Source organism: Filobasidium floriforme (assembly GCF_021052385.1).
Source record: "Filobasidium floriforme strain CBS 6241 chromosome Unknown HD553scaffold_2, whole genome shotgun sequence".
NCBI lineage: Eukaryota > Fungi > Basidiomycota > Tremellomycetes > Filobasidiales > Filobasidiaceae > Filobasidium > Filobasidium floriforme.
The window spans coordinates 631,340-650,139 of record NW_025763623.1 but is presented as its reverse complement, the minus strand read 5'-3'; the positions used below and the strand labels follow the sequence as shown (position 1 = coordinate 650,139).

Genomic DNA, 18,800 nt, shown 5'->3' with positions numbered 1-18,800 from the left:
TTGGCCCTGAACAGCATCCGGCGAGAATATTCGCAGACGTTGGGGAGGAGGGCCAAGAGGTCGTTGTACTCGGTGATGTACGTCGCGAGGCTCTTGGTGCCCTGCCTTAAGTGAACTAATTCGGCCTCGGTTGCCGCGATGTTTCGTCCTCCACCATAAGTGGAGATGAGCAGTTGCTCGAACTGCTCCCAGGTAGCCGGCACTCGACCCGTGGAGTACTCCCGAGCCCAGTCGGCGGCCTGTCCTTCCATGTACGACTCCGCGTACATCATCTTCAGGCGGTCAGTAACGTAGACGCCCGGTTTGACCTCGAATTCCCGGTTGCATTGGTCCAGGAACCCTCGGACTTTCTCCTTCTTGCTGCCATCGAACTTGTCCGGCGTTCCAAACTTAAACAGTTTGGCCCGGGCCTCGTCCAAAGACGGTCGCGACTCCCTTGCCCTCGCCAACTCCAGCACCTGGATTTGCATGTTGGCCATCATTTGAAAGAGGGCATTCAAGTCCGGGGCGGCGGCAGCGGGAGTCAAGGTGGCTGCGGGATTGCTCGCAGGAGAAGTTGGTACCGCTTGTGGGGGGACCGTTCCCATGTTGTTGGCCGGCGTGGCCTGCGTTTGAGGTTGCTGGTTGGCAAACACCCGCAATTCGTTTGCGGTGGTCTCCGTTCCGGAGTCCGTTGTTCGCAACCACAAAAACCTTCCCTCCCCATCTACCTGCTGGCTTTGTCCATCCTCGGACAGTACAGGCGAGATCCCTGGCGGGATTCCTTGGGGGGTCCCATCGGGACGGAAACACTGGGTGAACGAAGTGTTCATCGCGTAGGGGTTTCTAGTCGGGGTGAAGTTTGTGGATCCGTTATTCTATTAGGCTTGCCTGCAAGCCTGGAATAGTATCACGCGGGACTAGAAGGTAAGGGTAAGGTAATGAATGTAATAACGGATGTAGTACAACTAGTACTACATTACAGTAAACACATAGGGGGTGTTCTAGATATACTCCGTACGGGGACTCCCATCGGAGGTCCCTGTAAAACTACCCGACGCGGATGTTTGATACGCGTACCGCGGATACTATAACACCGCCACCTTACCAAACGCTGCGTTGGTGCGATCGATGGAACGCAAATAATAGCGACACCCCCCTCCGACGACTCCGCTCGATGTCGAAATCGAGCGAAGTACCTCTCGTTCAACGTTCTCGCTTGCGTCGGCCTCGACGGTCTCTTCACCTTCATACTAGCTGGCTGGGAAGGTAGTGATCACGATAGTAACGTTTATCGAGCAGCCGTAGAACGAGGACTGAAGATACCGAACAATCACCACCTACTAGCCGACGCCGGCTACGGATTGAGCTCAAATCTACTGACCCCGTTCCGTGGGGTCAGATACCACTTGAAGGAGTGGTCGCAGTCACAGAACGGGTGAGTACACCAGCCAAAACGTGACAGCTCGTTCTCAGGCCAACCCCATCGGTCGGGTCGATGAAAACGCTGGCGATTTCGTCGGATGTTTAGATCGCCCCAAAACGAGAAGGAACTATACAACCTTCGACATTCTAGCTGCCGTAACATTATAGAGAGGTCGTTCGGTATCGTCATGAGTCGTTATAAGGTTCGTAGCTATCGTTCTGCCGTCGTCGACCGAGAACGAACGTTCTCCGCCCGCGATATCGACGTACATCAGCATATTCGAAAACTTACCGAGTCGTCTCGTTCGCTACCGTTTACTATAGGTTCTCAAATACGGAACACTCTACCCTATCGCCGATCAGGTTAAGATCATCTATGTCTGCTTCGCCCTCCATAATATCATCGAATTGTACGGGGAAGACGGTACCGAATACGACGATGAGGGAAACGTTGTAGACGAGGTCGACGTCAACGTACCACCACCTCCCCCACCTCCTCGAGAACGACGTCCGCCACCGGAAGAAGATAGGCTAGCTGTCGAGAGACGTGGGAGGATAGCGAGAAGGATGTATAGAGAATACGTCGACTATAACAACGGTCGGAACTGATCGATGTAGTATCGCTATTATCGACATGGATTCGCTCTCGTAGATCGTGTCGGATGTCGGCTAGCCTCTTCGTCTTCCTCCCTTTGCTGTTCCATCTCCACCATACGTTTCACGCTGTTGGCCAGGAGTACGTCGGGTGTAGCCAAGAAAGCGATCCCTCGAACAGGCCGGTCGGTGAAGTGATTGACGAGACGGTTGTAGTCAACGTTGCTGAGCGAGAGTTCGGTAACGACGTCGGCTAGCTTCTTAAACACCCTCTCCATCTGCTTCTCCGGGTCTCGTTTAGCTAGGTCCTCCATGCGTTCGTCTAAACGATCTAGTCGTTCGATTAGATCAGCCTGAACTGAAGTGCGTTGACGTTTGGTGGGAGTTCGTCGGGAGGGGGTAACCTGGACCTCGGGGCCTGAAGATTCGTCGCTGTGTGTGTTTGGCTGGTGAGTACTAGTCGGTACACCCGCTTCAGGCTCGAAACGAACCTAGAATCGTCCGATTCTGGTTTGGGCCGTTTCCCCATCGCTTTCGACGATTTCGATGTACCGCCGGGTGTTTGAGAAGGGTCGGTAGCGAAAGGGTCGATTGCGAAACGACCGTCGGGGGTAGTCTTTGAACAGAGGTCATCTAGCAATAGGTAGAGTTCATTACTCCGGCCTCGCAGTGCGTAGAGTGCTAGATTGTCCTTCGTCTGCGAGATATGGCGGTTGATAGGTCAGATCGTTCTCTTCGTTTAGGCAGACGATCTTTGACGACGCAGATTTATAGGTTACGTAAGGGTGATCGTACGCATATTCGAACGACGTCAAGAACGTTCGACACGTCGACATACATCGTCAAACATCTATCAAACGCTGTAACTTACTCCAGACTCCTTCAATTCGTCCCACGCACCATCAGGGAGGCTCAACTTATTCATCTCTTCATCAAATCCGGCACCTGACTGGCTGTAGCGTTTCAACAGCGTGTTCCAGGGCTTCCACCCTTCGTTCTTGAGCTATAGGTCGTAGTAAGTCGTATGTCAGTTCTAGCTATTCGGTACCGACGTTGTGAGCGATGTACCTTGTTAAAACGGAACTTAGCTGACTTCTCGTCCTTCTCCCCACCCTTACTACGTATCTTGTTCACCTCAGCGGCGACTGACGCCCACGTACCACGTTTGAAACCGTTATCGGCCCGTCGACCTCGACGTTGTTCCTCCGTAAGCAGTTCTAACATCAAACGATCGTCCGCTAACGACCACTGAGCGTTCTTACGACCTCCCTCGGTCTTTACGGTACTAGTAGGACCTCTCTTATCGACCTGCATCACCTCGAAACCTTCCGTTGCCATCGAAGGGGGGTTCTCGAGCGAAATCACCTCGACTATCGACATATCGTCAAACGACGTCGTTCCCCTCGCCAACGGTTGTCGACTACCTCCTCCTGGGTGTCGAGAGACGCCCTGTCGCTGAGAATCACTAGCAATAACGTCCGGGTACATCGTAGCGTTGGTATAGGGTCGTTTAGGCGAGATATTAGGGATATTCGCGATATTTCGAGGTTCGTAAGTACAATTCGTGTTCTGCGTCGTGGTTCTACAAACCCCAACTCCCCTACCAAAACACTAGCCGGCCCTGGGTTACCCAAACCGCAATTGTAGACGCAAAAAATCAGGTCTCGAGCGTCGATTCTCGGCGACTATAATCACACGGAATGCCACATGGTCTGAGCGATACGTAATCGGTAACAATTCACTAGCGTCGGCGTATCAAACTAGCCAGTTGCCCTTTTGGGCCTGTTCTAGACGTATAATAGACACATCTCGACGTCGCGAACGCAACCTTGTATCGTTCTCTTCTGAAAAGAAGCAATTTTCGGGACATAATGCTTGGTTGAAATCATATCAGGTCATCCTTTACGATACCGCTACAACCGCGATGCGTGACAGGGTTGTTCGACTTCGAGCGTCTTGCCTCCAGCATCATCGACATCCCTCCAATACCCCATCCGCCACATGAACACGTTGAGGAACCATCCTGTCAACCCCCATACGTCCAGACTCTGCCGCCTGGAGCTTTGTATCTCGAGTTCCTCCCCGACCGTACGATTCGGCAACACCGCTCGATCCGGTTGATGATAATCATCAAACGCCGTCCTGCTGACTAGCGATTTCTCGTGACCCAGACCTTCGAGCCCTTCATGCGGTCCATCAACGTACGCCGGATTGTGACAGGCGACAGGAAGATCTCCAACAGCCACTGTCCGATACGCCCAGTCGCCTCGGAAAAGTTGCCAGGATAACCGATCGTATGCGTTCTCCGGCTGAAAGTCCGCATCGAGCATGCATTTGAAGGGAAGTGGGAGTACGCTCAAGACTTCTTCTTTCGACACGCGGAGCGATGTCAATGAAAGAGGTTCGATCGTGGTCGTATCGGACTCTCCTGATATGGTTCTATCCGCTCTGGCAGCATGAACGTATCCCTGAGATGAACAAGGCTTTGGCTTTATCAGCGATCTAGATTTGCACTTGACTGCGTCACTCTACTCACGATGAACACATGGACCAGCATGCCACCTAGAGATAATTCGCCTGGCCCCAGCTGGCCAACGTATTCCACCTGATCAGGTGATATTCCGAGTTCTTCCGATGTCTCTCTCAACGCCGTATGGTAGAGCGAAGAGTCTTCCTACAGGGGCAAATCGATCCCATTCGATGCCATACGCAGTCGCATCGAGGAAAAGGCAATTCTCACCGGATCTCGTTTTCCTCCTGGAAAGCTTTTCGAGGAGTTTCTCAATCAGCCTCCCGATAGGACGAACATCGGACCTGAAACACAGCTTACCTCACTTCCCCCGCATGCATTCGCATATGCCCGGCTCGTACTTGTAAGAGGATCCCGGGAATCACATCATCCTCCATCGCCCTCTGCTTTCCCTTGCCGCTAAAGGCTGGCAAATCTGCCCGTCTGAGATTCACCAGAGGTAGCAAGACTGCCGCCTCTCTCGGCTTGTCTCCTCGACCGGATTTGATACCCTTTTTCGCGTTGACCTGGGCCACTCGATCTCCATCGCCCTTGTAGAGATACTCTTGCGTTCTCGGATCCCAGCTGACCGAGTCGGGCGCTCGAGTCGTGGATAGGATGTCTCGGATTCGTTGAACGCTCGTCCGAGTGAAGGGGCGTCGCAGATCTGCATGGCGCATTGTTGCCCGCTGATCGCTGGTGGACAAGTAGGGCGAAAGACCCGGCGACGAAAGCAATGATGACGATGAGGTGATGTATGTAGCACGATCACCTCGAGTTCGCCTCGCCGGACGGGCTGGTTCGCGACGAGTCCAAGCTCAACTCCGGCACGAGCGAGCGAGAAAAGGTAAACAAGCAAAGCAAGCAACAACTGGAACGAATGCGTTGGACAATCGAATCATCATCACGTCGATCACGTCGTACGTCGATGGTCGAGAATTCGCCTCTCTCTCAACCGAATCCCTTCCCCTTCTCGAGTTTCTCGCGAGCAATTTGTGATCAGTCCCTAACTCTTCAACGGTCAGTTCTGATCAGCTTTGGATATCCTTCGACGGTGTCCGAGACGGCGTAGCTAAGCGAGATGTGCTGTGTACTCAGTCCCCTTGCTTTCCATAGCAATTCGTCGCAACGGCGTTCACAGAGACCACACCTCGCATCAATCGAGCCCCCTCACAGCATCGCTTCCAGCCACTACAACCATCTCTTACAACTCAGTCGCAATCCAGCGGTGTCCTTTCGATGTTCCCAACGAGTTATCGCGGCAATACTCCGCGCCAGGCTCTAAAGGCATACGTTCTGCATCCCAAGCCTTCCTCTGACTGTTCGGCTCTGGACCCGCTGGAGGACGCGCCCAGACCGGTCGAGGAAGAAGATTCCGCCAAAATATCTAAAGCTCGATCGCCCAACTCGAAGTCTAGCCTGACTGGTCGAAAGTTGACCGCGGCTGCAACAAAGTTTTGGCAGAGCTACCTGTCTGACGATCAAAAACTCCGGCAAGTCATCTCCGTTCAACCTCAAAACCAGACGTCGCACTAACCAGACGAATCTCTCCTAGATTCGGCTATGACCGTGATCTTTTGGACGACCTAATCGGCAAGTTGAAAGGACTCCTAGTCCGCGACGATGATCCGGCAACGGACGTCGAGACACAGGCAAAAGAAAGGGCCATCGAGAAATGGCACGCCATCGCCGAGTTATACGATGAGGAACAGTTTAAACCTTCTTCCGATGCATCCGGAACCGCTGAACCTGGCACGTTGCCCAAGTTCGACACTTACGAAGCCCGCGAGAAATACAACGTCGATCATCACATTATGAACCCGTTGCCTGCGCTCGGCGGAGAACTCGGGTTGACGACATTGTTCCAAACTAGTGTTTGCAGACTAGGGAATTATTTCGTCAGCCAAAAGTGCTTCTTCAGGAAGGACTACCTAGGCCGGACATTCACCACATCGCCTCTGATCGGGTCCGGTACAACCGACCTGATTGGGATCCAGACATTCCCCCCTGTTCCTCCTAAAGAACGGCCTCAGATTCGTCCTGTCATTTTCGAACACAAGCCATACATGTCGTTTCATGACTTGGTGCGCTTGATGCTCTTCCTGCTGTCAGGAGACATCGAGATCTCCTTTTCGGGAAATCAAGCGCAATGGCCTACCAAGCACGACGAGCCGCGCAAGAAGAAGACCTTCCTGAGCTCAGCTACGAGACTCCTCCTTTTACAAATCGTAGAACAGATGCATCTCAACAGAGCACGCTACTGCATCTTAGGAACTTGGGACTATTATGTAGTCTTCCACCTCAAAGACCGTTACAAAATCGCGTGTTCTGATATCGTCAGTCGAGATTCGAAATTTAACGACAATATGTTCAAGAGCTCCGTGATTATGTGAGTCGCACCTTTATTAAGGTATTGCGCTGGACTGTGTTTACTGATTCACCATGAACGATTCGAATTCCAGCGCCAAGGCGGCATTGACCCAGGACATGGTTCCGACTTGGAAGCAATACCTGGATAAGGTCCGGGCTAGTCCTTACAGTCTACTTGAAGTGCTGGTCTCCCTCATGGTCGAAGAGATAAAGGAACTGCCAAATGATGAGATATGGTGGGACAAGGACAACTCAGCGGTGATAAGGATCTTGCATGAGTGCTCGAAACGCAAAAAGGACTCCCATTCCACCGAACCGGACTTTACTCCCGATAGCAGTATTGGACAGACTATCGGCCCTATCTTGGAGGGCATCCCGGAGTCTGGGTCTGACAGTGATCGCATCAGCGATCAAGTCGGTCCCTCTGCGAACGCGCCTGCGGAGCCCGATCTATTTGGAGGGGGCCCTTTCCCATCTTCTGCCGAGAAAGCTGGCGATAGGCATGCAGAGGTCGAAATGACCTGTCAAAGCGACGAGGATACAGAGGAGACCCCTACAAGCGTCGAGATGGAGTTCGACGTGACCGCTCCGAAGAGGATCGTTCCTTTCACTTTCGATATTGATTCCATTGGTCATCATGGAAGTGGCAATTATACGTTGCCTCCTGCAGACACCGTCTGGTACGAACAGCGATTCGATCCCAAGATGTCTGAGTTCACTGAGCACGGCACCCACGATGGAGGGGGTCCCAACACCTGGCCATCCTTGTTCTTTCAAAACTCGCCGCCCTCGAGTCCACCGTCGCTCATCTCAGATCTTGGATCGAGTGGCAGTTTCGAGCGAGAGTCACAAGGATCGGTTGTGAACATCGTCGTCTCCCAGTACATTGCGAGTGGGCGATGTTATGATGTCTACCGCGGAGTGGCCGAATTGCAATATGAAGGCTACTTGGATACGGTCAAAGTTCCGATAGTCGCGAAGTATCTGGACGGTGAGGCGGAGATGCCAAAAGCACCGGGTTACGATCTCTATGATGATGATGAGCGAGTAGTGCACGTAAGTTCACGCTCGACTCGACGCACATCCAACAAATTTACTGACAGAGCGTCCCGCCTGCGTACCTCACTATACAGTACCTCAGGGAATGTGATGTGCTTCAAGTTTTGAGGTACACCAATGCAGTTCCACTCTTTTACGGAAAGTTTGAAGACGCAGAAGCTGGCGAGGGGAAATATTATGGCGGAAAACGTTGGCTGGTGATGGAAGACTGCGGCATACCGGCAGACTTGTCCGATCCCAACGTTCAGTACGTATGACACATAGGGTTGACGTATTCAGAGGTGACGATCGTTGATCAGCCGAACGCTCTCCTCTTGTCACAGGCATCTGGTCAGGAAGGCTTACAAGATCGCACATGATCATGATATCCTCCATAACGACGTTGAACCTCGTCATGTCCTATGGCGTCCTGAGACCCGTCAGGTGAAGGTAATCGATTGGGAGGGAATCCGCTTGGAACGTTGGATGGACACGAGGCGAGATTTCGACGAACTTGCAGCGCGTGAGATGCGCTGTGTGGAGCGAATGTTTAAAGAGTACTCGATGGGCTCGTGCCGAGTCGATCGTGCGAAGAAACCCCCTGTATGAATCGTGGAAACCCGGCGACGGCGAGGATGATCTGTTGTCCGGCCAGGTGATCGCATGTGAAGGACCCTCACCAAAGGATTGGGCATTTCGTCAGGACGAGCGGGTCTGGAAAATTGGATCCTCTGGTCGGATCAGAGAGAGCCTCAGCACGATAAATCCGTATTAATTGGTTACAGCGGATTCCAACGGGATACAACAAATTCCATCCATTACAAACATGTGTATCGATTCTCGACAACGGGATACAGCAATATCTCTTCGATAACAACCCGTATGTTAAACCGCAACTTCTCGAATTCTCATCCCATCTGGCAGGATACGCCAGCAACCTCGTCAATTAGAGGTCTAGAGTCGTCGCTCCCTTCTGCCATTGATCCAGGGCTTGGGAGTAGCCTGGTATCGCGTCCGATAATGTCCTCTCCGCATCCTCCAAATCCGCCTCGGCATAACTTCGGTACACTACAGAAAAATTCTGGCAGCATCACGTCACCAAGGCGTCCGTGTCCATCAAGAGAAAGACATTAATCAGAAGCCCGGTTGGTTTCGTCGAGAAATCAAAAACTGACTCCGGTGGTTTCCAGTACGATACATTCGGCTTGCGAGAGGCATGCTAGTCTTTCCCTTCTGATTGCTTGCAGAACTGACGAGTGCTCCACCCTGACATCACCGTGAGTTACGTAGAAGTCAGATTTGTTTGTACAATACGCACAGTTTTCCTTTACCTATTATTATGACAAGTCTTTGTCAAGATTGCCCCACGGAAGCAAACCAGCAACGGTGGGCCCTTGATAATCTTCTGAAGCGTCTTCGAGCGGCTCATTAGAAATGTCGCGGTGAAATCGAATAGCAAGACGGTGCACAGCGACAAGAGGCCTCGCACAAAGTCGATATTCGCGTTCGTGATGATCCGAGACAACGTCGACCCAATGACCACGCTGCCGATCCAAGAGACTATGGTGACCGGACATCGTCTATGGATCAGTAGTACGCGGCGTCAGGACCTAGCACCTCGACTTACACAGGTCATTCGGCGCCAGCGTCCGGTTTGACGACAGCCGCAGTGCCAGATATACGAATATCAAGGCCGCAGAACCAACTACGACAGGATGGAGCACCTGCGACTTTTGCCACCAGTCTATTTGGAGGAGTACTTCGGGCTAGATTGAAGCCTATAAGCTCATACGGAATATCGTAACGATCGTTATGACGGCGTACCATTTTTAGTGTTTCAAAGACTCCAGGTCGTTCCTGGGGCTAGCTATCTTTTGATATGAAAAACACGAGGCGTCGGCTTTGCCCAGAGGGAGTTTCAGGGCGATCGACGAACGTTCGTGACTTAAGTCAGCATTCCCTGTCTATCTTAGGGTGCGTTCGCGAGTACGCGTCGAGCTGACTTTTCAGAGAATTGACGTAAAATCGGTGAAAAAACACGCTGCCGGGATTACTTGACACGTTGTATGGCGTTTACTAGCGTGTGAACAAGAGGAATTGGCCGACGGGTCAGCTCGTCATTCTCAGCTCGAAATCGGGCTGAGGCAGCTGAGAAACGCGACCAAACGCGTCAAGTTTAATGAAGGGTTGGGATTCCAAAAGTTGTATGGGGATTGCTAGCAAAGTTGGGAAGAACGCACCTTGACGAAACTTCGAAGTCAAGCCGTTTTTTTCCCGTTTTTCACCGTGTTCCATCAATAATGTCTAGACAACCCTCTCGCCCCTACTCCCAGGAGTCAATCGCTAGTAGTTCCCAGCCAGATCACTCCCAGCCGTTGGGGCCTGGCGGTTTTCGAGTTCCAGCGATGCCGTCGTTCGATTCGACGAACCGCGGTGAAGTAATAGGGTCGTTCGGTCGATTTCCCTCGCAACACCCCCCTACCGGCTCCCCCTTCGTTAGCGGTTCAGTTGAGGGGGCCTACGCAGCCTACGGCAACCACTGGGGAAGGGCTGGGTCGGTATCACAAGGTTTGCCGACGTCGACGCCGTTTACGGAGCGAGAATCGTCCGTTTCGTCGATGTTCTCGAGCCAGAGGTCGATAAGGGAGTATTCGATGGCGTCAGTCGCTACTACGTCGACTACGTTGGCCCGAGGACTCTCCTCTACCACCCCTGCCGCTACCACACCTCCTCCTCCTATGTTTCGCTGGGACGACCACCTCGACGGCGTGATGATACGTGTTTTGACGGAGGACGCTGCTCAAGGGCGTAAGTCCGATAATTCGTTCAAGGCTGCGGTATTTGCCGAGGTCTGCGACGCTATCAACGATCAGCCAGTCCTCCGTCCGGTAGACAATAAGATGGTTCAGAGTCGGCTAGCGTACGTAAGTTACGGACAAACGAATTGTCAGCGTCAAATCTTCATCAAATTCACCCAAATCACTTACAGTTGAAGTCTGACCGCTATATACCCCTCCGAGACCTCCGGAATTTATCGGGGATAGGCTGGGACGAACTACGTCAACGTGTAGTGGCTAGCGACGAGTTCTGGGAGGGTTTGAAGCGAAACGAGGTGAGTAGTGTCGATTTGAAGTTCGTCGTCGACGACGTATTGTTCTACGTCGACGTTCGAATATGCTCAAGTCGCGCTTACGTAAACGCGCGACCTCCTTTACCTGTACTTCATGTCTGCCTTTGTCTGTTTCTATATCGACCTGTATCTCAGTCAGCAGCCAACCGTAAGTTACTTACTTGGAGAAATAGATCCTGGGTGCACTACGATGCATTTCACGCCCTCTACCATGGCGCTACCCCCGACGGACGACATGTTATCACCCCTCAAAGGCCCGACCGCGAGCGGAACGAAAGCGAGGGAGAGAGGGAACGAAAACGACGTCGAAGTGGTGAGGAGGACGACGATAGCGATCGAGGGTGAGTCTACAACTCTACAACGTTGTAGACCTGGGAGAAGGTTCCTGATGGCTCCTTTTTCCACTGCTGCAAAGAACGACTGAGCCACCGTCTTCAGCCGAGCGTCGTCAACGTCGAACGTCTAAATCGACCTCCTCCGTTCAGCGTCAAGTCGAGCGAGACGCTACTATCGAACGACAGCTCGCTACGCTCACCTCAGCGGCCTCTGCCATCGAGCCAAAGACTGACGAGGCCTATAGGGTCATCAAAACGATCTCCGACGACGCTGGCTGGTCTCAAGACGACTATAAGCGTCTGATCAATTTTTTCGCCGATAATCCGCTTCAACCGCAAACGTTCCTTGCCCTACCTCTCGAACTCCGTCAAGACAGGCTAGAATACCTGTTAAGGAAGGAAAAGAACAGGGAAGAGGAGGAAGAGATGCGGTCTGCCAAGCGTAGACGTTTCCTCGAACGGTACAGCGAGTAAACGGCGTCGAAGTCGACGTCGACGTAGTAAATCGTAAGTCCCCCGTTGGTGGTGATTTCGCTCTGGTTTGGTGATCAGATGGCACATAAATGAGATGGCATCTTCCCCATACAAATTACTAGTAGCTAACGCCTCGAACGCTGTGTCGCTACCTCGCTATAGTCGTTCCACAACCTCTCCGCAATCCGGTCGCGTTTTCGCTCCATCTCCCGTTTACCTCGATCGTCGGCCTCGTACTCCCTCACCATCTCGATATCCTCGTCGTCAGGGCCCTCTACGTCATCGTCAGCGACCTCTATACCGTCTTCTTCCTTCCCGTACATCAGTATGAAGTTGTTCAGGGCGAAACAGCAGTAGATCACGCGGATTTGGGTGTCGACGTCGTATCGACAGCCACGGGCGAGAATCTGAAACGTGGTGGTGTAATAGCGGTATAAGAATAGGTCAGCTGTGTTCGTGAGGATGTTGTGCAGTTGCGTACCGGATATCTAGCCTTCAGAACGCCGAACGATCGTTCTATAACGTTCCGACACGACGAATGTCGTAAATTAAACAATTCCGCGGGATTTGTAGGTCGATTCGTGCTATTCCCGTAGATGTCATTTTGCTGCTGCGTCAACGGTGTTCTGGGGCATGTTTTGCTAGAGAGACTCACGCATTCGATGCCTGAGCCCATTCACGCAGATGATACCGAGTGGAACGGAACGGAACGAGCGTATTTGACGTCGAGGGGTAACCTGCGTCGGCGAGATAGAAATACCCCCTCGGTACGTTGAATCCCTCGTTATACGCCGACGCTAGTACCTTGGCGTCATGTGCTGGACCTTCCCAACCGGCTAGTACGTATGTAAAGAACCCCTCGAAGTCGACAGCGGCGAGAACGTTCCACGATAGCTGCTGTTTTCGCGTTCGAAATCGCTTATGTTCAGACGCGGGAACATAGGCCGCTACCATCGTTCCGTCGATCGCACCGAGGCAATTACGCAGCAGCCGTTCGTACTTAGGATTCTCGTAGAGTGGGTGATCTAGAGGTGTGTTGGCGGGAGTTGCGAGACGAACGTAGCGACCGTAGAAGTCGGGTGAAAACAGCGCGTCGATAACTTCATGAAAACATCTAGAACGTCGATCGAGAGGTCAAAACGGGAGTCAGCGACGGCATGGCGACGGCAGGGTACCCTAGAACCCCCTGCTTACTTGCTAACAGTAGCCTGGGCCAACTGCCACACCTCCCTCGTCGTTCTGTTCGACGCCGACTTACGTAGAAGCCATAGAGTAACACCCACCTTTACTCGAACGGGGATTTCGAGAGTCGCGGTAACGAGGTCCCTGTCCTCTAATTCCGTACACAGAAGGTGAAACGCGGGTGGGAACATGCCTATGGAGTCCCAGCAGGCTATTACTGAGCCTGTAGCCCATGCGTCGACGACCGTTATCGCCCTACTATGATCGATAAGGATGGAGGTCGATTCTCGAGGTGGTTGCCTCGAGCGGAAGTTGTCGCCGACGATATGTTCCGCTACAATGGTGATGGCGGCGGCAATCTGACGTTGGCGAAGTGTTCTCTCCTCGAGGTATCCGGCAAGACCTTCGTCAGCAGAATCGACCGAGTCGTTATCGGTAGATTCGTCGAAATCGATATCGTCAAAGGCAGGAGAAGGAGGGATGTCCATGTCGACGTAAACGGAATACGGCTGTAACTTTTGATGTACTGATCCAATAATTGCGGGACTTGTACGGATCGGTTTTTCAAACGAAGACCTATCGGTATGTTCTAGTTTGATAGCGATCTGACGATATTACCTTCCATCGCATAAACACGCTGTAAGTCGATTCCTACGTCGATGTTCGAAGTCGATAAACGACCTATGGATATGCTTCCGACGCGCGTCTCGGAGGCAAATATCGGTGTCACGTGACCAGTCTAAGAAAAACTCGCGAACGAGCTGAGAACGCTGAAAATGTAATTAGGCACCGTTCGCTAACAAATTACAGCCACTGCGTGCCAGCCACCATTTCTCTGCTGGCTGAGAAAACTCGCGAACGCACCCTTATATGAACGAGACCGGAAGGGATCTGGGAGATCTGGGAGGCGATCGAGAAGTCGTTCTAAAAGTAGTTAGAACCCGCGCCGGAATCCACCAGGCGCGATGATTCCGGAGCTTATTGACGTCCGCAACTTTCCGTTTGAATGGAAGAGGGATGAGATCGGTGTTTGGGTTAGAATTTGCAGTTGCCACTGAAGTGAACCGAGAACGAATGGACGGGACAATGTGTATTGATACTATGCGTCATTGAATCGCTTTCTCTGTCTTAAACCCTCAAGCCTTCGAGTCCCCTTATCCGAATCATGGCCTCTTCATCGCCTTCCCGTATACTGAGATCCTCTCCAACGCCCATGTCCTTGTACTTTTTCTCTTCTGTAAGAGGCGGCAGAGCAGCTGGCGGCGGGGGAGGTGGTTTGGCCCCGTCCGAAGTCAATGTGACTACGCTGATCACGGTAAACACGATGGCCGCGAGGATAGCTGAGTGTTGCAACGGTGGTGGTGAGCTAGGCTGCGTGAACGCATGGCCACCTGCCAATGACTTACTGATCGCTCTCCTCGTCGCGTCCCATTTGGCTTGCTCGATCTCGGTTTTCAGGTCGCCCAATGAGATGGTAAATTTATTGTTGATTTCCTAGGGAACCCTTCACAAGCTTAGCGTCCGATTTCCGGGTTTGCCATATCGCACGCAACTGACTTCGATGGAGATCTCGTAGGCCTTTTGCTCGCTCCGCGTCTCGCCCTTCCGATTGTTCATGTCCATCTCGATACTGGGTTGTATACCGATCGGATGAGCAAACGATCTCGCGTAGCTATCGTCCAGTCGAGGCTCACTCGTGCTTTAGCCCCCCGACCTCTTCCTTCATCCTCTGATCAAGAGCGTCTACTTCGCGTCGAATCAGATTCGTAGCGCTCCTCAGTGCCAGCCCATCGTTCCTGGCGCGGACGTTCAGCTCGGTCCGGAGTTCCGACAACGCCGCCTTGAACAGATAAGCTGCGTTCTCCACATCTTCCTTGTGCAAAAGGTCAGACTGAGCTCGTGTGCTCCGGGTCAGCAAGAGCAGCCTGACGGAACGCATTAAGGAATGCGCCACGGGGCTGGTGAACCCCGCTCCTTCTAAGTGGGTCACAAAGGCGTGAGTATCGAAAGGATGTGCCGGGCTAGGGTGTTGTGGGACAAGCGTTGCTGCTCCAGGCGAGATCGTCGAGCCGACCTGTGCATTTGCGTCCCCTTCAGGGTTTCTTCCCGACTGTTCGGGTCTGACACCCCCGTCTTGTCCTTGCGTTTCATTCTTCATACCCTCGCTCGGCCCGGGTTGTCCGGCGACAAACCCAGCGGGAGGGGGCAACAAGGTAAAAGGTTCTTGCCCGTCCGACATGGCCCCTTCCAGCGGCGACTGCGGCATACTCGCATAAGGATGATTACTCCGGCCCATTGCTCCGTTCCCATTCCCATTGTTCTTGTTCTCAGCAGAAGAGGACGCCGTAATCACCGAAGCGGCATCGATGACCTGGTCCTGATTACTCGTTCCAGAGGAGGGCGGCATGGTGACCGTTGATTCGGAACCTTCACGCCCGGGCGAGGGCGGCTCGATAATATATCCCTGGTCATTGTTGCGCAGCGTGCCGGAACTCGAACCGGGCTCTCGTCCAGCTCCAGGCGCAAACACCTTCAACCCCCTCTTCGCCCCTGCAAGCTGAGATCGTCTCGTTCCAACCGCCGTGGAATACTCTCTCGCTCCCGTCGATGGTCGGAAGGGCGTCTTTCCGTGTCCTCCACGCTGGCCTACATTGCCACCGCTCGTCTTGAAAGGCAGGACGACCTCTTCCCCCTCTTCCGCCGCGTCCAATCCTATCCACCGTCTCATATCTTTGGTATCGACGACCCCCTTGATCTGCGGGTGTTCGATGGATCGCAAGACGCATTCGGCCACCTGGTCTACGTGGATCGGTGGGATGGCCAAGGAAGACGAGAGGGAGGATAGGGTCTTGAACGGTCCCGAGGGCGGTGGCGGGTTGGCCAGGTTTGATGATGTGGAACGGGGGAAGAGAGAGAACGGAAGATGGTTTGAGAGCCTCGAGGTGATGTCCAGCAAGGCGGCAGGTAAAGTCGATAATGGTCTTTCGTGAGGATGGTACATCAGACCTATCACGTCGCCTCGCTCATCAGCGACGCCCTAAAGAGCGAGATCGACGTATACTCAGGACTGACCTGGTCGAACATAGACCCCTCTGACCCCCGATTCCTGTTTCAAGCCCTGCTTATACTCCCAGATCAGCCTCTCGATCCCTTGTTCTGCCTGTCGTTTCGTCTCGACATAACGGGGCGAGATCAACGGGCTGAATATGGATTCAGCCGAGATGAAAACAAAGGGTCTGTCTGGCGTCCTTGTCGAAGGCTCGGGTAACGTCGAGAGGAGCGTACGGAATACAGAGAGGGCTGGGTAGGAATGCGCGATCAAAGATCAGTCCAAGGCGATGCAGCCTGAATGAGTCTCGAGATCTCACCAGAATCCCGATTCATCGCTTCAAACCCGTCGTGCTTGTCCTCTTGCGCCGCGGTGCCTCGCATCAACGGGTTCTCTGTCCGTCCAGCCCGACTCCCCGGACCCCTCAAGATATCTCCTGCCAACCCAAAGACGTTCCCACTCCGTACGTGCTTCTTGTAATCGCCCTCCATCAGGATTCCAAGCGTATGTACTACGGCAGTGCTCTCCTTGACGAGGTGAGAATAGGTGTCCGGATCGAAAGCCGAAGCGCGGTGCCAGTCGACGTGATTCGTCCATGCTCTTCGATGGCCTGCTGGAGTGGTCGCGGGTCGGCCTGACGAACTTTGAATGTAGGGGAGTACCTATCAGTAAGCGGATTTGAGCAGATCGAGAAAGAAAAGCGACGTTGGACTCACCTGAAACTAGATACAGACCATCCTCGAGCTACAGCGGCTCTACATACCGCCGAGCCTGTTTAAACGAGGAAACATGAACAAGCCTTTTCATCAGCACCTAACCGGCATTCATTCATCGATCATCGGGGCGGGGTTGTCACTCGCCTAGATAACCGTTCCCGCCGACCACCAAGAGTCTGTTCTTGGATGACATTCGGAAGAGCGCTCGCTATCTCGATTGGATCATGGGCAGAGGATAAAGCGCCGGGTACCCGTTGTGAACGGCAGTGATCTAGTGTATGTGTGATGGACGTGAATTGACGATGATGATGATGAGTGATGAGGTGATGAATGCTTTGTCGCAGGTCTGTCTGCCTGCCTGCCTTGTTCAGGGAGGGATCGACCGATGACCCCCTCCCCCCCTTGCGCCCCTTTTAGCTTCCGCCTCTGTTACGTAAAGGGCGACGGGGAAGGGGGATAGCCTCGGTCGTCGTCATGCATCATGATATTCATCGTCTACCTACATACAAAGCTACACACGGAGCATACACTCTACAATCATCTGATTAGTAGCTCAATAGCAGTGTTGTCCCCCAACATGAACGTATTGCTCATCCCCTCCGGCCTTCGTCCGGCTCGAACGACGGCGCTCCGACAGCTGGCCCAGAACCATAGCCGGTCATACCACCTGGCACCCACGACGTCGTTACGATCTCGAAACCCTGTCGGCCGCTCTCTCTCTCTCCGTTCAACATTGATACGATTGGGACCAACGCGTGCAGGCACCTCGGTCCTGGGCACACTCAGATCCTATACGTCGTCGCCTACACCGCTCCCTCCTACCCCGGCACAGCAGGCAAGTTGATACACAGACGGACAGACAGCCAAACGCAGCAGGCTAGCTGACCCTAGCCTAGCCCCCGACTATAGCCCAAACAATCCTCCGATGAGACCGAGGTGGAACTGAGAGAATCTCCATGGACGATCCCGAACGCTCTGACGACCATGCGTATCCTGGCGTGCCCCGTGCTAGGCTACTTTGTCGTCAAGGGACAGTTTGATTATGCTACCGGTCTGCTCGTCGCGTGCGGATTCAGCGATTGGGTCAGTACCCCCACGAAGCAGGAGATCGACATGCTTTTCCCCACGCGATGGAATCTGACACGGGGTGCGTAACGTCTGCAGCTCGACGGCTGGATCGCTAGGCGCTTCAATATGCGTTCCGTGTTCGGGACCATCCTGGACCCCGCCGCGGACAAGACGTTGATGACCACCTTGGTCGTCACTCTGGCATATAAAGGACTCCTTCCGGGTACGTCTTGCTACACTTACTTTTCATCCCCGCCTGGAGATTCACTCACCCGGGTGTACCTCTCGTCCCCCCTTACCAGTCCCCCTTGCCGTGATAATCATCGGCCGGGACGTCCTCCTCTCCCTCTCGGCGTTCTACTACCGATACATCTCCCTCCCTCCTCCCAAGACCTTTGCCCGGTACTGGGACTTTGGGATCCCGAGCGCCGAGGTCAAGCCGACGCAGATCAGCAAGTATAATACGGCGCTGCAATTGCTGTTGATGGGCGTGACGACGGTCAGTCCGCTCTTGAGCATGGATATCGGGTTGGGTCTGCAAGGATTACAGTGAGTGTACCGTGGGCGAGGTGGGCGAGAGTGGTGAACTGAATGCTCAATCGGCCAAATTCGACTCTGGTGCCCATAGGTGGGTCGTCGCCGGCACGACCATCTGGAGCGGGCTGAGCTATGTCGGCCGCAAGGGTGTCAACATTATCAAAAAGTGATACCGTCGATTGTTTGATTCATACCATTCCGGGCTGTCTACCTGTCACACACGCACAAGCGACCGATTGACAATCTATATCAATAACGTACGTGATCATGAAAAGACTGTCCGTGTCTCTAGGCAAAGCCCTGGGGTAATCTATTACAAGTGTGGGAGTCCATATGGGGAAACAAGTTGGTATAGATAAGGACGCGGCAATAGGTGCCCCGTATAAAGAATGTC

The 18,800-nt window shown here is 53.2% G+C and overlaps 6 protein-coding genes across 6 annotated transcripts; 2 read left to right on the top strand and 4 right to left on the bottom strand.

Annotated features, from left to right (window-relative positions):
• Positions 1 to 2,030: 2,030 nt before the first annotated feature.
• HD553DRAFT_338893 (uncharacterized protein) lies at positions 2,031 to 3,486 on the bottom strand (the record flags this gene model as incomplete). Its single annotated transcript, XM_046182386.1, has 4 exons — positions 2,031 to 2,430; positions 2,490 to 2,695; positions 2,870 to 3,001; positions 3,067 to 3,486. 4 exons carry the CDS (start codon positions 3,484 to 3,486, stop codon positions 2,031 to 2,033), a joined length of 1,158 nt encoding a protein of 385 aa, XP_046039624.1.
• A 370-nt stretch (positions 3,487 to 3,856) lies between these two features.
• Positions 3,857 to 5,335, bottom strand: HD553DRAFT_304303 (uncharacterized protein). The gene is made up of 4 exons (XM_046178986.1): positions 4,829 to 5,335; positions 4,739 to 4,763; positions 4,535 to 4,672; positions 3,857 to 4,466 (listed from the first exon to the last, which is right to left on the bottom strand). The coding sequence occupies exons 1-4, from the start codon at positions 5,185 to 5,187 to the stop codon at positions 3,912 to 3,914; spliced, it is 1,077 nt and encodes a 358-aa protein (XP_046039623.1). The 5' UTR covers positions 5,188 to 5,335; the 3' UTR covers positions 3,857 to 3,911.
• A 43-nt stretch (positions 5,336 to 5,378) lies between these two features.
• HD553DRAFT_96844 (uncharacterized protein) lies at positions 5,379 to 8,088 on the top strand. The gene is made up of 5 exons (XM_046184635.1): positions 5,379 to 5,527; positions 5,624 to 6,000; positions 6,063 to 6,896; positions 6,970 to 7,929; positions 8,011 to 8,088. Exons 2-5 carry the CDS (start codon positions 5,747 to 5,749, stop codon positions 8,042 to 8,044), a joined length of 2,082 nt encoding a protein of 693 aa, XP_046039622.1. The 5' UTR covers positions 5,379 to 5,527; positions 5,624 to 5,746; the 3' UTR covers positions 8,045 to 8,088.
• A 508-nt stretch (positions 8,089 to 8,596) lies between these two features.
• On the bottom strand, positions 8,597 to 9,881 carry HD553DRAFT_96822 (uncharacterized protein). Its single transcript, XM_046184634.1, has 6 exons — positions 9,852 to 9,881; positions 9,740 to 9,782; positions 9,543 to 9,681; positions 9,247 to 9,475; positions 9,091 to 9,181; positions 8,597 to 8,996 (listed from the first exon to the last, which is right to left on the bottom strand). Exons 2-6 carry the CDS (start codon positions 9,740 to 9,742, stop codon positions 8,862 to 8,864), a joined length of 597 nt encoding a protein of 198 aa, XP_046039621.1. The 5' UTR covers positions 9,743 to 9,782; positions 9,852 to 9,881; the 3' UTR covers positions 8,597 to 8,861.
• A 4,788-nt stretch (positions 9,882 to 14,669) lies between these two features.
• Positions 14,670 to 17,116, bottom strand: HD553DRAFT_96798 (uncharacterized protein). The gene is made up of 5 exons (XM_046184633.1): positions 16,946 to 17,116; positions 16,802 to 16,856; positions 16,405 to 16,727; positions 16,109 to 16,336; positions 14,670 to 16,042 (listed from the first exon to the last, which is right to left on the bottom strand). Exons 1-5 carry the CDS (start codon positions 16,992 to 16,994, stop codon positions 14,727 to 14,729), a joined length of 1,971 nt encoding a protein of 656 aa, XP_046039620.1. The 5' UTR covers positions 16,995 to 17,116; the 3' UTR covers positions 14,670 to 14,726.
• A 208-nt stretch (positions 17,117 to 17,324) lies between these two features.
• HD553DRAFT_96767 (CDP-alcohol phosphatidyltransferase-domain-containing protein) lies at positions 17,325 to 18,658 on the top strand. The gene is made up of 5 exons (XM_046184632.1): positions 17,325 to 17,636; positions 17,711 to 17,884; positions 17,966 to 18,092; positions 18,172 to 18,418; positions 18,498 to 18,658. Exons 1-5 carry the CDS (start codon positions 17,379 to 17,381, stop codon positions 18,574 to 18,576), a joined length of 885 nt encoding a protein of 294 aa, XP_046039619.1. The 5' UTR covers positions 17,325 to 17,378; the 3' UTR covers positions 18,577 to 18,658.
• Positions 18,659 to 18,800: the final 142 nt, after the last annotated feature.